Source organism: Carettochelys insculpta, chromosome 2, assembly GCF_033958435.1.
Source record: "Carettochelys insculpta isolate YL-2023 chromosome 2, ASM3395843v1, whole genome shotgun sequence".
NCBI classification, from domain to species: Eukaryota; Metazoa; Chordata; order Testudines; family Carettochelyidae; genus Carettochelys; species Carettochelys insculpta.
The window spans coordinates 252,942,204-252,960,916 of NC_134138.1; the positions used below are offsets into that span (position 1 = coordinate 252,942,204).

General features: G+C 41.2%; 1 protein-coding gene across 7 annotated transcripts in view; it reads right to left on the reverse strand.

Annotated features, from left to right (window-relative positions):
* The window catches only part of PARD3 (par-3 family cell polarity regulator), a 735,311-nt gene that overhangs the window by 461,117 nt on the left and 255,481 nt on the right, over positions 1–18,713 (reverse strand). For all 7 annotated transcript variants that reach the window (XM_074984984.1, XM_074984976.1, XM_074984978.1 and 4 more), the window contains exon 3: positions 2,617–2,797. In XM_074984984.1, coding sequence (XP_074841085.1) covers positions 2,617–2,797 — 181 coding nt within the window. The remainder of the gene's footprint in view (positions 1–2,616; positions 2,798–18,713) is intronic.

Below are 18,713 nucleotides of genomic sequence, written 5' to 3' on the forward strand. Positions count from 1 at the left end.
CCAGCATTTTAAGCCGCATCTCCCTGTCCTTCCTTGCTCTGGCTGTTAATTTTGCACAGAAGGAGCATTTCTGCGTGACATGGGACTCCCCAAGGCACCTTATGCAGTGACTGTGCCCATCAGACGCTGGCATTGCCTCTCGGCAAGACTCACATTTCTTGAATCCTGAAGAGGACATTATTGGTGAGTCTTTTAGTTGTTAATGGGGTACTTAGCACCTTCTCTGTGCTGTTTTCCCCCTCTCCGATAGCCTGCTGCGGCAGGAGGGCTAATGGCCCTAGGCTCCTGGCCTCCGGTGCTCCGCTTGTTACTAGGACTGGACTGAATTCCATCCCGCTTGTGTTTTTTTTTTTTTTTTTGAAAATAACAACTGGCTAACTTAACAATAGACTAAGAACTTGAAAACTTTAAAGAAAACAGTTAAAAACCATTGAATACGCTAACTTGGCCGTAGCCTAGTCGGATTCTGTCTGCAGCCGATGGCGTTTAAGAGGAACTGGCAGGGACCAGATCGCGCACGTGGCCAGGAGCGCGCAAGGGAGCGGCGCGCACCGGCGCATGCGCAGTCCGGCAGAAACTGCTTGGAAGATCCGATCTGCGGCGCCGGGCAAGCCCGACACCTAATGTGGAGCACCCACGGGGACACTCAAAGAAGAACTAATATTTCCCTTGTCTAGCAACTTTTATCATACGATCTCAAAGCACGTTCCAGTCACTGAGTATCCTTCAACATATTTCTGATTTATGTTCAGATCATCAACTGAAGTTGCTTGCCTTGTCCAATGTGTCACCGTATAGATGCCCTTGAATGCCAAGAATGTGCAGGGGCATGCGAAATGTGAGCTGAGCAGGGACAGAGGTCCCTCTCTCCAACAATCATTGAGGGCACAGAACTTCTCCAGTCCCAGGCAACACAGGTAAGGGAGATTGAGCTCCTGCCAGGACAAGATGGGGAGGAACGGTCAAGCTCCTGCTAGGGCTGTAGATGGGTAAACATGGAGCAAAGATGGAGCTACTCCTGGGGCTCGGGGGTTTGAGCAGCATGCTCCCCCTTGGGCTGGATGAAGAGGAGTGGGTGGCAAACTCCTGGAGGAGTTGACCCCAAAGAGGCTCAAATATAAATTCCTGCACACACCCCTGAGAACACACTAAGGGGGCATCAAAACTGAAAACCTGAGCAGCTTCAGCCTACTGGGAGCTCCAGAGGACACTGTTGTTCCCAGGACTCAGACCAACAGCTGGGGTGTACATTTAGCAATGCTACCCTTCTGCTGAAAAGTCAACCAACAGTGCAGCTGGAAATAAAAACACAATGAGGCAGATTTCTCCTTGAGCCACTTGACCCCTCTCCTTCCCTAAGGTTAAGCAAATTTTAGAAGAGCTGCACCACAATTACAATTAGTAAGACTGCAGCCGACTTGAAAATATTATTCCCTTGTACTTTAGGCACATAACTCTTACCAAAAAGTCTTTTTGAGAGCTTAATAGGAAACCACTTCTCTAGAGGTTTTCTAAGCCCGTGTTATGAAAAAACGTATTTTGCTCAAACTTTACATGCTAGTTGAAAAAGCAATGGGAAAGCATTCTATGTTGAATTACACAAGGCTTACACAGGTATGTTTTCATTTAAAAAGCCACTTCATTTTTATAGACATCTATTGGCTTTATTCATATTGAATTCTACAGGAGTTTTCCCACAAGGGAATCTCTGTATTGTATATCAGATGTCTCAATAAGATTAAGTATAACTCTTGTCAAGCTACTTTGAGTTAAGTAATATTCCTAACATTTCCCCGAAATGGAGAATAGGAGGACAAATGTAAAACAAACAAAGGGGGAGACAGTTGAAGTGCTGGTGGCCCTGCAGTGAAAGGGGTTATATTAATTACCAACTGTATATTTTTTCTTTTTTTTCATTTTCTGCTTAATAATTTAAGACTGAGCCAACACCTAAAAAGAGGTGTGCCCCAATTTAGCTATTTATAATGAAAAAGTACACAGAGACCCTTGCAGGATCACAGCCATGCTGGGCTAATTTCTCTACAAACACACAGGTAAATATAGTTCCTACCTTGCTGCGTTTACAGTCTTAGCACATAACAGTCCCAGCTTTGAAATAAACAAAATAAAGATTTTTCACGGTTGTTTCAAACAGGGGATTCTTCCCATATGCATCACCAAGTGTTTCAGCTGAAGGGTGGTAAGGGCAGGCTATGTGCATTCACAGATTTGGGAGAGAGTTCAACTACTGCTATTTATGGTTCTTTTCTACTCTTTCAGTCTTCATTATATAAAGCAAAACTGGGAAAGTGGACACTACACACATGACAATTTCACTTGGAGGTTTTGTTTTAATTTTCTGTGTTTATGCAATTTAAAGCTGGAGCAACACAAAAAAGTTTACTGCTATTTAACAGAGCCTACATGCAATTTATTAAAATGGGGAGGGCTTATTTACTTGCATGCACCAAACAGTTACTCCAATCCTGAACTTTAATCAGCTTTTGATAAGGATAAATAACGAATTGTGTTCCCAACAGCACGAATGGGTAACACGAACTGGCATCCTCATAAATTAAGATTAAATGTACAGAGGCATTGAAAGTTTTTACTTACTAGCTCGAAGAACTGAAGGTGTGACCTCAATTTCACTTGTTGCTTGATAAGGCTGAAAGGCTGACACAGTGTTGGAGCCAAGTTCACTGCCAAAAATCTCTGGACTTTGAGTGCCTGTCGAGCTAGCACTGGTGCCATCACCTCCATGGTGTGGATCCTGTTCATCAAATATGGCTACAAGCTGCAAATGACAATGTAATCTATTATTAAAAAGAGAGCAACGTAAATGTGACATTGTAAATCAGCACTACATTATCTCTTCTTATTAAACAATGACCATACCTAACACATGAGGACCAAGTCACTCCACAGTTTGTCTTAACATCTACCAGTGGCAAGTCCACCACGTATGTGATATGGTTAGACCAGCTCAGTGCCAAACAACACACTCCTTAAAATGGGCAGCCAAGGCTGAGAAAAGACGGGCTCATCAGGATAGAGTCACCTCTGCAAAATAAAGTTCTCTTTTTCTGGCAATCCCCGAAGAGATTTCTTTAGCCCTCCTTAGTGAACAAGTTGGCATCAACAGCTGTATCTATGTTCTCCTGTACCCTAGGGGGTTGAATGTGCCCTGAAAGTACAATGGTAAGTAGCAATACAGAGATCTCGATTAAATACGTGTATCTGGTGAGGAACGATACAGTAAACTCTCAACTTAATGGACAAATGGGGGGAAAGGGGTGTCTGTTAATGTTATATCAGAATGGTTATACTGTATGATGATGCACTGACCTTCCCAGCCCATCACTCACTCCTGTCCTCTGCCCCTCCTTGCCTTCTCCCCTCCTGCCCTATTCTTCCCCTCACACCTCCATCTGACTCTCCCAATTACCAGGAAAGGAGCTGAGTGCTGGCCTGGATCCTTTTACCTCCTGCAGCTCTCAGCACTGCAGCTCCTCCAGCCCCCAGCTCTGAGCCACCCATGCAAAGATGGAGCATGGCCGCTGCCAGCCGGCTGCAGTCTCCAATGCCATGGCTGTTGCTCAGTGCCATTGCAGGCAATGGTGGCTGGGTGCCAACATGCTCCATGCACACAGGGCTGGGGAGGAGAGCTCCTGTGCCCTGCTGCAGCCCCCACCCTCGTCATCCCCCTCTATCTCCCACCCCTGCTCCTCTGGTCCCAGTGTCCCCATCTGCTGCTGTGGACCCTCCAGCCCCGGTGGCAGCTCTGGTGAGTCTCAGGCATTTATGGGGGGCTTGGGGGCTGGTAGACAGTGCCCATTATTTTCCCAGTCTGTTATATCAGGGTCCATTAAATCGCTGCTTTACTGTACACATCAAGAAATATTGGTGCATGTAATGAAGGCTATGACATCTATGAAGTAGTCCTAAAATGTAATTCTGATTACGTATTTTAATGCAATATGAGATGTGTGCCTATCCAACACAATTTTATTAAGGAACTCTCCAGAGATACTTCTGTCTTTGCATTCAGCAGGATTTCCCAAGGCAGGCATAAAAATAAAAACCAGTTGCCTTTAACCAGAACTTGATAAAGATTAATATAAGCCACTTCAGTTTAAGGGAGACAAATTCCCTAAATCTATTCTTAATGCAAAATTGACAAAAATAATGTATACTAATGAGCATTAGGTATTTTTCCCTAGTAAATAAATGCAAGCGTTTATTTGGAATGAAAATAATCTATTCAGTTTTGTCAACTTCTGTGAAACATTTTGAAAACAAAAGGCTGGTTTCATACACACACAATTTTCAAGCTGAAAACTTTCAGGGAGAAGTTTATATTTCTTATGTTTATGTTATCTTATGTTTATTACTACTCTCTGGCTTCTCTAAACACCTCTGCAATGAAACATCTAACAAGCACGTCCAAGAAAGTATTGCCTCCAACTGTTCAAGCTGGAGGTTAAATGGACACAGACAACATAAAATCACATTTCTTTCTGAAATCTGGCTACCTACTGTTGTTCTAAACACCACCTAAAATTACCACAATCAGAAGATACTACAGAAGAAAAATGTTATTAGTTTTTCCAGTTTGTGAATTGACATGGTTCACCTAGTCAATTTCATTATTCCCCGTTTGTGTGGTACACTGAAAAAACACGACCAAGAAAAATATTTTCAAAAATTAGAAAATGTTATTTAAAATGTCAAAAAAATTGGCATGAAATTTCAAAGTAGCTGAATAAACTTTTAATATTTCTTTTAAATAACTAGATTTAAAAACTGTCAATGTCCCTTTAACTGTTGCGGAAGAAAAAATACCTCTCATGGGCACCTCCAATGTGCCCATCATTATATCACTAGCATCATGTGCAAAACAGTAAGATGAGGAGGTTGGTAGAAGCTTGGTACTTTTTTCCAGACCAGTTTGAAAGCCATGGAGCATTAACTCTCACGTAAAATATCTGTCTTCCCTTTACATCAGAGGTAAACAATGGCTGCAGATGTCTCCTCATTTATTATCAAGACTTGAGTATCTTCATAAATGTACCAAGACTTTTTTGGTATACTGTGATGCATCATAACTAAGGGAAACTGAAACTTGTCAAGATGCTCTGTCGTGTATCCTCAATATCATTTACTTATTTTGGCTGTTGCACTAATTCCAAAATTCAGTCATTGGCTCAACTCAGAAGTGTAAATCTGCACGAATCTACAGACTACAACACTGAAGGGTAGGCAGAACAGTCTTATTCATAGCACCAGGACATGAAAAATACATTTCAAAATTCTCCAAGTGACAGATCAAATTGTTTTTCCCCCCTACAGAACGTGAGTAAAACATTAACCCAAAATTACATTTTATTCCCTTGAAGCTAGCTCACAAACGTTCCTTGATTTCTGGCATGATATACCTTTTATTGTAAGCTGCCTCCAGCTCTCCTTGTTTTCCAACTAGTCTGTCTGTAACCTTAAGACTATACTAACTGTACAAGCTCTGAAAATTAGCATTTCCCATTTCAAGTCTTCCCTTTGTTCCCCCCACATCTCAACACTTATTCACTAGTGCTGACAGCACCAAACCGCCTTCATAAGGTTTCAATTCCATTGAAAAACACATCAAAATGTAACATTTCTGCACATTGCCAGGGAATATATATAAACAATATTCAAGTTCTGAGATCCTGGTGGTACTTTTTCTTATTCTACGGTAATGATTTGTGGTTTGTTAATAATTTTACACTAGTCCACTTCCAAACTACTGTTTTTGAATGACAAATGCATTTGATAAAGAACCAGCTCAATGTTAACTCTAAGAACATTGCACCATTCCTTATACTACACACTCCTAGAAGTTATGGACCTATTCATTAGAGATTGAGGCTACATCTACACTACTAGACGAAATTGAATTTCAAGGTGTTAGGTCGATATTAAAACGTGACCTTCTTCACACTTAATACTATTAACTAAAATTATCTGTGGGAGATTCCTCTACTGTGCTTTTCCCTTCCCATGTCCCTTCACATGCAGCCTCTCTTTGGATTCTTTTTTTCTTTACACTACTTTTATTGTACATTGAACCCCTCTACGCAGCCATCCATTTTCCACAGCCACAGGACACTCAGTGGCTTCCTCTGTTTTGCATACCTCAGCTTACCCCAGAAAGAGTAAAACTGCTTACAACCTACCATGTCCACAAAGCAACATGGTGGACAAGTGATGGCAAGTAGTAGTAGGCATCCTTCAGTCTGTGTAGACTATGGATGGCAAGTGATGTATTGTGAAAGGCATGCTTACTATCCAATCCTTAACCCATGAGTGTCATTCAAAAGTATACTTTCAGTGATAGTATGCACAGAAACCCATTCATTGCACTTCAAAGCACATTATGTGAATTGTATCTTAATTTCTGACCTTCATTTTCTAGACCCAATGCCCAGAGTTCCAGAGAAAAACCGAAGACACAAAAAATGCAAACAAGGGCTTATCCTGCAGCATATGGAAAAGACTGAGGCAGAGCACACCGAGCTGACAAAGGACACTGCCCAGTGCCATCAAAGTACAGCTGAGTGGCGTTACAGTCAAGGAGAGTTTAATGAGAGAATGCTTGACCTCCAGCAGCTGCAAGTGGAAAGGCACAGTGAGGTGGTGGCAAAGCTCGTAATGGCTGATACTGAGCAAATGGAGGTCCTGTGCTCCCCGCTGCAGAGGGACTCCCAACCCAGCTGTGCAGCAGCCAATACTTGCTGGTCAGAGTTCCCTGAGGAGAGGTCATCCATCCCCCTATCATCGTGGTCCCCATGCACAGGGAGGGAGGGCAAGGCTAGCCTGCCACTCCAGCCCCAGGAGCCACTGCAAAAGGCTATTCAAGCAACCTGGAGAAGGCTTTTTTCCCTGGCCTCTTAAACCTTGCCTCCCTCCAAAATAAAAATATTCCTTTGAGCTCGGTGTGATTTCTTGCCCTGCAGGAGTGGGGGAGAAACAAATCAAACTGGGTGGGTTGGGGGGGGCTGAAGGCACAGCTGCCCAGTGAGGCTCCTTCGTCCACAGCGGACAGGCAGCTGAGGGAACAGAGGGGCGGGGAGGTGTTTGAAGGCACAGCTGCCCACTGATACTCCCTGGTCCACAGCAGATGCATGGGTGAGGAAACAGGCACATGCATTCTCCTTACTGCAACTTAACCCCCTCCCACCAAGTAAACTCGTTCATTCATTATGGCAGGGTATGATTTATTGGGATTATGGCAGAGAAATACATCAGTAGCATGTGCGTTAGGGAGCAGTTTATTAAAGCTGTTTACAGAAGCTGTTTGTTAAAGCATCCCTTATTGTTACTGCCTCAGCATGGCTATTGGTGTATGGTTGCGTAGGCGGCTGAGAGTAAGCCCTGCCTACGGCCTCCACTTCGGCATTCCAGATTGATGGGAAAGTCTCACGCCTTGATTCACATATGTTGTGCAAAATAGCACACTCTGCAATAACAGTGGGGACATTACCTTCCGAAAGGTCCAAATGTGTCAGCAAACATCTGAACCTCGCTTTCAAATGGCCAAAGGCACATTCCACCACTATTCTGCATCTGCTGAGTCTGCAATTAAAATTTTCCTTGCTGGCATTCAAGGCTCCTGTGGAGGGTTTCATAAGGCAGGGAAGCAGAGGCTAAGCAGGATCGCCCAATATAACAATGGGCATCTCCACGTCACCAATCTTGATTTTCTGATCAAGGGAAAAAGTCCCATCCAGGAGCTTCTGAATTTCAGAATATGCACACATCGTGAACTCTCTCTGACCAGTCAACATTGATATCAGTAAAATGACCTTTGTGATTTACCAACCCTTGCATCACCATCGAAAAGTACCTCTTTTGATTGATATACTCCGAGGCAAGGTGGGCAGGGCCATGAGGGGGATGTCGGTGCCATCTATTGCCCCAAAGCAGTTAGGAAAGCTCTGGGTAACAAAGCCATACACTATGGCCTGTACATCTCCCAGGGTCACGGTCTTCAGGGGGAGACACTGACAGACTGAATGGGTCACCTCCATCACTATGGATCCCACTGTAGATCTGCCCACCCCAAACTGATCTGCCACTGACCAGTAACTCTCAGGCACTGTAAACTTCCACAGTGTGATTGTCACTTGCTTCTGAACCATTAAAGTTAGCTTCATTCTTGTGTTGCTGCGATTCAGGGCAGGTGCCAGCACATCACTAAGTTCCATAAAGGTGGACTTGTGCATGCAAAAGTTCTGCACCCACTGCTGGTCATCGCAGGACTCCAAAACAATGTGGTCCCACCAGTGTGTGCTGGTATCACAAGTCCAAAACTGCCATTCCACTGTCAGCAGTGCATTCATGACAGCCAACAACAGAGTTCTTGGACTGTAGTTGGGAGATGTGCTCTTCCAAACCATCCTCATCAGCAGCAGCAGCAGCACCATTAAGATAGCCAAAAGTCACAAAGCTTTGGAATTGAAGGACAAATTGCATGGTAGCTACTGTGGTTGCCAAAACAATCTGTGCTATGAGTTGGAGCGTCTGTGGATCCATACTTGCACTGGAAAGTTGCAGCAGGAAATGGCACAATCTCCAGTTCTTTTTATGCATGGTTAGTGATGTGGAGAATTCTAGGACGGTGCTTGGAATTCTGGGTTTCCAACATGAAACAGCCACATGCAACTGGGACTAAGGCATGGTGGGATAGGTACCCACAATGTAGTGCTCATGCTGTCAAACTTGCATGGGGCAATGGCGATGCCTGGGATGTCTCCATGTTGAGGCCAAGCATATACTGTTCATCTGACACAGCATCTGGAGAAGACTACAGGATTCACTTTTATCAGCCTTATCTAGAAAGGTAAAGTGGGGAATCATGACAGACTTTTTTCTATTCAATGGAAAAAGAGGATGGAGAATGAGGAGGAGCTTCTTAGAACATTCTCTCTTGAGAGTGTGACAACACACCCCAAGCAGAGCCAGTTACAGGGCTGTAATCGTCAGTGTAAACTACTCTCCTCATGGACGTGGTTTTACCTGTCATACCGGTAGAGCTGTCTCCCAGTGCTGGTGCAGTGACCACACGGTCGCATTAAAGAGGTGTCATGGGAGCACTTTGAAGTCAACAGTGTAGCTGTCTTTGACATCAACTATGAACACGCTTCTCTGCATCAGCATACTGTTGCATAAATTCTGACAAGACACCATTAACTTCCCTAAGAAAGACTAACACAATTGGTTAATAATTTTTCAAGGTTAAACAAGAAACACTGTGCAACAGCTTTCTGGAGCTTCTCAGGGGCAATGGCAACTTCTGATAATTCGAAATCGGGGCAATCATCTTTCCTTTGGACATCCATACTGCTTCTCATCAATTCTGAGAACAAGATCACACTAAGAGCTTCTATCCTTAAGGCTGAAGTCCCACGAGCCTGAGTCAGATGGCACAGGCCAGCTATAAGATTTGCTCTGCTGTACAAACATACCTGCAGGCTCCTTCGTAAATCACAGCCCACAAGTGGAACATTATGAAGTACAGAGTTCAAGTTCTTCCCTAGGTTTTCAAGATTTCCTCAGAGGTGAAAAGCTGCATCCCTAATTAGTGGTTTGAGACCCACCAATTGCACAGGGTTAGCAGGGCACAGGACTGAATTCCTGGACCTAATCAGCTGATGGATGAGAATGAAATCTGGCAGTAAGAAACCACTGGTTTATCATGATCTCTAATGAGCTACGCAACGGGTCTTAACTCAGCTTGACATGTGTATTGCAAATTACCCTATGGAAAGAGCAATTTTAAATATTGAGCTATACTCTCAACTGGTAAACTAGCCTTGTTGCACTGAAGTCAAAGAAGCATCTCCACTTAACACAAGCTAAGAATATGGCTCTCAATTCGTGCCTGTGAGTGAGTAAACACATAATTGTTTCCAACTGTTGTCTTTTAACAGGACTTTTAAATACAGAAACAAATAGTCTAAAACTGGACAGCAGCATGAATAAATCCTCTTTCAATTCCAATAACAGAAACAGTCTACTAGTCAATAAAATTTAACCAAAACCTAAAAGCTAGATAAAGAAATCCAAGTAATTTAATGTCCAATTGTAGACAATGTAAAAGTTTAGAAAATAAGATATTGGCACATATATGATTGGATTCCATGTAATACTCAAAAAGCACTTAAATAAATTTTCACACTTTCTAAGTTCAGTACATAGTGAAGACCCAATTGGTGAGCAAAATAAAGAGGATAAATCATTGTGACCATCACCTCCTTTTCAGGTTCTCTAAAGAAAAGACTTCTGGCAGAAAAAAAAAAAAATATCTGCCAGTAACTACTGCACTGAGCTACGCCATCTATGGACACAAAATCTACTGTGATTCCGTCAGGCCTTCAACATCTTGATTGCGAGAGATGTCCTGACCAGACTAGCACAAAAACAGATCTAGATGGCACATGTACCTTCACTTAATTTCATTAAATCCCATCCATCCCCTTAATTTTCCCCACAACCCTATCCCTCTTGGTGTTTCTTTTGTCTAATAAGAGTCCAGTTTAGCCAACCACAAAGAGATATTTTGCAATACATCTGTAAGACTACGACCGGAGAGACAGATTTTAAACTAATGCCCTAAATGGTCCCAAAATGGGTAATGAAACCATACGCTGGTCCTGTGTTTTTCCAGCAATGAGACTGCAAGGGCAAGTCAACAGACAAAAGCTGCATTTTCTGTTGCTGTCACTCTTTTCTTTCCCTTTGTTTACGTACAGTGTTATTGAAAAGAGGACTGGATGTTCGCAACCACCACCACAACTTCAGACTATTTCAACTAACATCTCCCGAAACAACAGTTATTAACATCTAAGACACTGTCAAACACAGAGGCTGCAGCTACACTACATTCCCCTTTCATAAGGGGAATGCAAATACGACCTATTGGAAATGCAGATGAGGTGGTGATTTACATATTCCACTCAATCTGGAAATGTTTCTGGAAAAAAACAAAGCAGTGCAGATACAGTTCCTCCAAAGACTAACCCTGTTTTTGAAAGAACTCTTCTTCCTGAAAAATATGAAGAAGGGTACTTTTGAAAGCAGGGTTTCCTTCCCAATGAACCCCGTTTATACTACTTGTTTTTCCCCAAGAACAGCACTTCCAGAACAGCGAGTGGCTGTCATAATGAAAATATGTAAATCAGCACCTCATTTGCATTTCCAATCAGCTGCATTTGTAGTCCCTTTCCAAAAGGGGAATGTAGTGAAGCTGCAGCCTGAGACCCTGGGTGCGGGGGGGCAGGGGGAGCGGCACAATCTTTGACCAGATCAAACTGTAATGGAAAGAGATGTGCTATAAGGATTCCACAGAACTTCTCTTCAGCTCTTCCCTCCCCTTCCCAACTTCTCCCCCTCAAGAGCCTTCAGCTAAAGGGAAACAGAAAATGAAATGTTATTAAAATAAAAAGCTTTCCCTAATAATACTTTGCATTTCAAGTGCTTGGTCTCCCTCTTTTCTGTAACTTTAATAAAAACACGTTTAATGATGTGTTTGCCATGAAACTAAGCAGGCTGAGGTCTCTGTAAACCAAGCCATGAACCTTGTTTAACAATATTTAATACTGGATAGGAGCAAGGTCATGTTAACACGTTTGGGACTCTTTTGGAGCACATATTTCATCGAAATTAATTTAACAGAACTCATGTTAGTTGCTTGTCCACTATGACCCGTAAGTGTCCTTCAGAAACACTGCTTTCCAGGATACAGTCCCCCATTCTGTAGCTATGGCCTTTATTCATTGTTTCCATATATACAACTTCCTATTTGGCTGCATTAAAATACATGTTGTACAAACAGGCCGAGCATACCATGTAATCCAAATCAGTCTGTGAGAGCGCATCCTCCTCATCATATATTATCCTGTCATTTTGTGCCTCCTCAAGTTTTATCAGCAGTGATTTGTTACTTCCAGACCACAGATGAAAATTTTAGAATTACATCAGACTTAGTGCCAATCCCTGTAGAACCTTACTAGAAATACTTCCATTCAAAGATGATTCCCTCAAACAACTACTTTTTTGAGATAACCATCTCAAACCATTTATGATACCATTAATGCAGTAGTGTAGTAATAATGTAATTAGAGTGTTGTACAGTACTAAGTCAAATGGCACGTTGCACCTACATAGTTACCTTTTTACTAACCAAACTTCTGACTGAATAAAATCATGTTTACCTATTTTTACCGCCCAATTAATTTCTCTCATAAGTTTCCTCAGTTTGTGGAAATTAGCTCTTTTGAAGCACCAAGCACATAAATATTTCTGGTTGAACTGTCCCGTTAGTCCATATTAAACACAATCGAGTCATGATCAGTGATCCCTAGGCAACCATCAACTTTCAGGCTAGTGATTAATTCATCTTTATTTATCACAATGAAGATAAAATGTAGCTCTCATCCCCCGATCTGAATGCCTTCACACCACTACCCATTCTTTCCACACAGTGCAGACAGGTGCTTAAAGATTAACTCATCCTGTTCTCTCATCTCATTCAGTGGCCTGTAACCCACCTACCATTACCAGTAACCCTCTCACAACTAGACATTTTTGGCTAACATATTAATCCATGTGCATGCAAGAACCTGTGGTTCTTAATTAGCAATAATTCTAAAACAAGTAATGGTGATTTTAACTTACAGTAATATCCTCCATCTCTTTTACTCTCTTTCCGAAATAGGCTATAACCAATCAATATTAACATTCCAATCATGCACATCTCTCACCAAGTTTCACAAATGCCTCATCTCATTGATGAAAGTTTCCAGTGTCTCTTGACTGTTATCCTGACTCCTAGCACCGGTATTTAAGCAACTGAAAAACTTCTCTTCACTTTTTTTTTTCTCCCCCTTATTGGCTTAATTTGTATCACATTTTCTTTTTTAGCATAAACCATTTCCTGCTATTGCTCATATAATGCTATCCTGGATGTTCCAAATAATTTCAAACAAAGATGATTAGTGACCTACAAGTTAGATGCAAACCACCTCATTTGAACAGTCCCTCTTTCACTGGAATGTGGCCGCGTTTCTCACGAAAGCAAAACCTGTAGGTTCACACCAAATGGACAGCCAATGGTTTACCCCCAGTGTTTCCGTCTTCTGTAATCTGTGTAGTTCCACATGACACCATGTCCGTAGCTTCAATATGTATCATCATTGGTGAAGACTTCACAGCAGGTTCATAATACCACCCAATCTTTTAGTAATAGCTTATATTTTTGCTGGGTTGAATGCCTCTTCTTTCACTTTGCCCTCTTGCTGTTAACCACCAGTTGCTTTGTAGTTTCTGTGCGCTCTCTCTCTCTCTCTCTCTTTCATTCTTTTATTGAAGACCTTTCTCTTGTGGCAGTATCTGAAATAACAGCCTCCCAATATGCTCACCCAAGAAGTCTTCACTGTCTTTTATGCTGTGCAGTGCTCATATATGCACACACTTTTACCTCCCTGAACATTCAATGATGGATTTTAAAATAGCCACTCTTTTTCAAAAGATTTTTACCACAAAAATAGATATGGAGACATCTGACATTCATTTACAAATTTGACATGTTTAATCTAGGCCTGAACAGAGATCTTAACTATTTTGTGTGTTAGAAGGGCAATTTCACCACGTTTGATATATGCAGGAATGAGACACATCCTACTTAACAGGCTCAATAACTGGTCCTACTAGTGACAGGTAACTCCTTTTCCCCCCTTCCCCATTATAAACCCCGGATTCTGTTTTTCTAACTCCATTCACCAGAAGAAGTGGGTTTTACCCATGAAAGCTCATGACCTAACACATTTGTTAGTCACCAGGGTGCCACAGAACTGCTTGTTATTTAAAAGCAATGTGAAATTTAGGTGCATGTTTAATGAGATGGTAACCAATTATTATTTGGACACTAAGGAAAGTAGCTATAAAAATCCATCTCTGAGCCTTCTGATCACTAAACTGACTTTAATGGTACTGGGACAATCCTAAATACTCCATCATGGAGTCTTCTCCATGCTTCATTGAAAACCTATTTAAAGATAACTACTGTTTCAATGGACTGGTAAGGGGAAAAACACAACAAAAAAGTGATAATTTAGCCAGTGATGTTTTGTTGCCCATAAAATACAAAATTAATCAAATGGGGAAAAAAAAACAGAAGCATCTAACAGACATTCTAGGTCTGGATAAGCAAACTTTTTATGTCAGGGCCCACTTTTGATTGCTGCAATTAAGAGGGGCTCCCCACAACTGGACTAATGTACTTCAAACCAACAGAAATTTCACTTATGTACATATGAAAAAAATATCTTTCAGCATATGTAAGATAATGAGTGTGTAGAATGTAAAAACTTTATTAATTGGTATATGAATGTGACTACATGTACATAAAACAGTAGTATATCTCAACATTTTTAATTAGATGGATGAGCCTGAAACCCAGAAGCTGATCATGCTGTGCCACCCTTATGAAATTTCATGTCCCCCCAAGGGGGCCTGCCCCCTACTTTGCACACCTTTGTTCTAGGTAATGTTTATATTCCATATAAACAATACCAAGGAAAGCATAAAACTTTGAAAGGGTAGGTTCAATTTAAATGTCAAACTACAACATAAATAAAAACAAATCACTTACATGAGAAATTAGCCTTTAATTATCTTACTGACCAAAGTTCATGAAGTCACTACCTTTGCACAAATAATGCTCGATAACACTGAAAAAGTCATTGCAATGCGATGATAATCCAAACACTATTTCACATACTTTGAGTTATTAAAGTACAAATTAAAGTTTTGCTTTGTCTAAATACAATTTTGAGAATATTATTTTACGGTACAAATTATCCCATCAGATGTTCACTTCATCTTAGTATTTTTGTAAAATTCACATAGGAAATTTAGATAAAGTGGTACTCAAAAACCACAATGCCCATTAATTTGTCAATGGAAAAACAATTTGAAGGTGTGACAAGTCATTCCTAGTCCTCCTGGCTAAATGCACAAATGCCCTCTAAATACACAAATAACTTTGCCTAACTAAGTTGAAAATCCATATCTGATTTAATTCTCAGAAGGCATACTGCTTTGCAGATTATCAGAGTAAAATCCTCTGTATTATTTTATATCTCAGAACAAGTTTAAAGAAAATTTATGTAATATTAGATTTAGCATTCATTTCTGATATTGATAAGAACATAAGAATGGCCATACTGGGTCAGACCAAAGGTCCATCCAGCCCAGCATCCCATCTGCCGACGGTGGCCAATGCCAGGTGCCCCAGAGAAGGAGAACAGAAGACAATGATCAAGTGATTTATCTCCTGCCATCCATCTCTTGCCCTTGTTCTGAAGGCTAGGGGCACCATACTTTATCCCTGGCTAATAGCCATTTATGGACCTAACCTGCAAAAATTTATCAAGCTCTTTTTTAAACCCTAATAGAGTCCTGGCCTTCACAGCCTCCTCGGGCAAGGAGTTCCACAGGTTGACTGTGCGCTGTGGGAAGAAAAATTTCCTTTTATTAGTTTTGAACCTACTACCCATCAATTTCATTTGGTGTCCCCTAGTTCTTGTATTATGGGAAAAGGTAAATAATTTTTCTATATTCACTTTCTCCACACCATTCATGATTTTATATACCTCTATCATATCGCCCCTCAATCGCCTCTTTTCCAAACTGAAAAGTCCCAGTCTCTCTAGCCTCTCCCCATATGGGACCCGTTCCAAGCCCCTAATCATCTTAGTCGCCCTTTTCTGAACCTTTTCTAATGCCAATATATCTTTTTTGAGGTGAGGAGACCACATCTGCACGCAGTACTCAAGATGTGGGCGTACCATAGTTTTATATAGGGGAAGTATGATATCTTTTGTCTTATTATCGATCCCTTTGTGGATATTTATTTCTTCTTGTGTATTTCATCAGGAGAAATTATAAGAAAATTTTCAAAATGCACTCTAGTCGGTTTCCAAGTATGAGATAAAAGTAGTTTCAGTTACCATATTTGCCTCTAAATCTTCCAGCTAGTTTTGTGGATTTAAAACTGTAATTTTGTTTTTTTACAATATTTTTCATGAAGAACTAAAACCAACAGATAAAAAAGCAGCAAAAGAAACTGCAAAAACAGTAGTAAAGAAAATAATTTGGAGAGAAGCTTGTTCTTTAATTAATGAGCTCTATTTAAATGGAGTCAAAGGGCTTGATTCCTTAGCACTGGATACATGATGTGCCCACTAAGAAGAGTAGGAATTCAATGCACTAAGTGGCTACAGTTCTGCATTCAAAGCTCCAATGCTAATGTTATGATTTTAATTGGCAGGACTTCTTGTTGGATCTCTCTTTGGAAGCATACAGGGTATAAAGCTATACTTGTTATTTTCCTCATCTTCAACAACTCCAAATGAGTCTGTAGCTAAGGCTACTCATTTTGTAAAAGCACCCCCCTTTGTTCATGACTCAGGACACACTTGAAAGAATAGCCATATTATGTGACACATACCAGCGAGTGACCAATTAATTTTTAAAAGGAGAAACAGAATAGACATCTTCGTAGAGGCTCTGCAAGAGATATACAATGTAATATGAAGGAGCTTTGCTTGGAACAACTAACAGGTATGCTTCCAAGCTGTGTGAATAACCAGATTTCACTTCTCTCACACTTGCTCCCTCAGCACAAATGAAAGAATGTGATCAACACTGGGGATAGAGCTGTTAATATCACTTTGCAAGCAAAGTACATCTTTAGAGTGCTCCATAAAATGCTGCCTCCTTTCAAGAGGGCAGGCTTATAAAAGGGAGCCTGATTGTTCTCCACTCTTCTGTATTCAACTGAGCATGTGGGTGTGAGGTGACTCTCTGCAGGTCAGCGGCATTTCAAGTAAAAAATGTGGGTCACACAGGAGCTCTGTATTTTACTACTGACACGGGGTCACCAGTTAAGCAGTGACGCTATGCAGTAAGTAATTCAGACAGTGGGGTTATTAGAGGGGCTAGTGTCACACTGCAAGATATATTGTTCAAATAAAGATATATTAAATCTAACAGTTGACTCATCTGTCATTTTGAGCTGCAGTCCTTAAACACAAAGAGAAAATGGTTATTGCAGCCTCCCAAATACAAAGGCTATCAATTCTTCTGTGTTATTTGACTGAAACAAAAGTTAAAATCTAAGATCTTAATTTGAGCCAAAGTACAAAATGTGCCCAGCTAACTAAAAGCACAAGTCAACATTTCCAACATATTAAAGTTCAAGGAAATTGATTCTGTAAAATATAACCACTAATTTCATACTGTACACTGTTCAATTTAATTTGCATGCAAAAGCCAGGAGAATGTGATTAAAAATACCCATCTAGAGACAGAGATGAAAAACTTCAAACATTTTCTGATTTCTTTCTGTTCCACTCATTAATTTCAATACCTCACCACAACAAAAGAATAGATAACACGTGCCCTTGACATTACCTTAAATTATCTTTGGTGCGCAATACAATACCTATTAAACTAAACTTATTTTAAATCAACTGCCAAGGTTGATTCAAAAGGCAAAAACATAATAAAATTCCATCTAACTACCCTTTGCCTTTATTACCCTTTTTTTTTTTTTTTTTTTTTTTTTTTAAACAAAGTGCTGGAAATAAAAGCTGCATATTGCACAAATAATTCAGCAACTTGACACTGCACACTGCTCAAACTATAAAGATGTTTATTTTTTGCCTTTTCAAACAAAAAAACTGTCACGTCAACCAATAAATTAAAGATTATGTGCATAATGTCAGAAATAATACACAAAACAATAGGCAGAGGTTCATTCCATCCTTTTGGTTTAAATATAAAACTTTAACAGCAAGTTATATACTTGCACAAGAAATTGCAAACTATTGTGCCATCAGAACAGTTCAAACACCTGTTGGTACACAGCAGACCATAATGGAGCGATAAAAAGGCATACTATTCCTGGAGCAATTTCCAGAGATATCACAGCTGACTCGGCCAAAATTTCCCCATGAACACATTCCTAATGAGGGACAAACACCCTTGGAGACAATCAGGCCACCAACTGTGTGTCAGCGCATGCGCATGAAGTGGCCTTTTGCCACAGGACCCTTTGAAATGCCACAACAGCACTGTGCTGCACCACTCCACGGGTCTAGGGCAGCAGGGAGGGTCCCTGAGCCCTGTCCCATCTGCCTTTGCAACCCCTTTCCAAGGGCTGAGAGCTGGGACCCCCCCTTGCACCTTGTGTTTGGACCCGCGGTGGCTGTCCATCCCGTTGAAGGCAAATACGCCAGTGATGGGCAACCTGCTGCTCGTGGGCCCTCCAGCTGTGGCTTACAGACTCCTGGGCTGATGCCCTCCCACACAGCCCTTGATCCCCAGGCACTGGAGCTCCACACTTCCTACTCCTAACACTTTTGGAGAAGCTGCAAATTGCCTGATTCACACCATTTCTCTACCTTTCTTCCAGGGATGGAATGCAGTGAATCAGATGTTCCCAGTGTTCCAGTTCTGGGAGGGTGGAGCAGGAATGGAGTGCAGATTAGGCAATTCACACACACAAAAAGTGCTCAGAAAGGGGGAAGCAGGTAAGTGTGGGGCTCTGATGCTTTGGTGCACAAGAAACGAATGAAGGTAGATGGGAGAGCTGCGGGCTGCTGTGA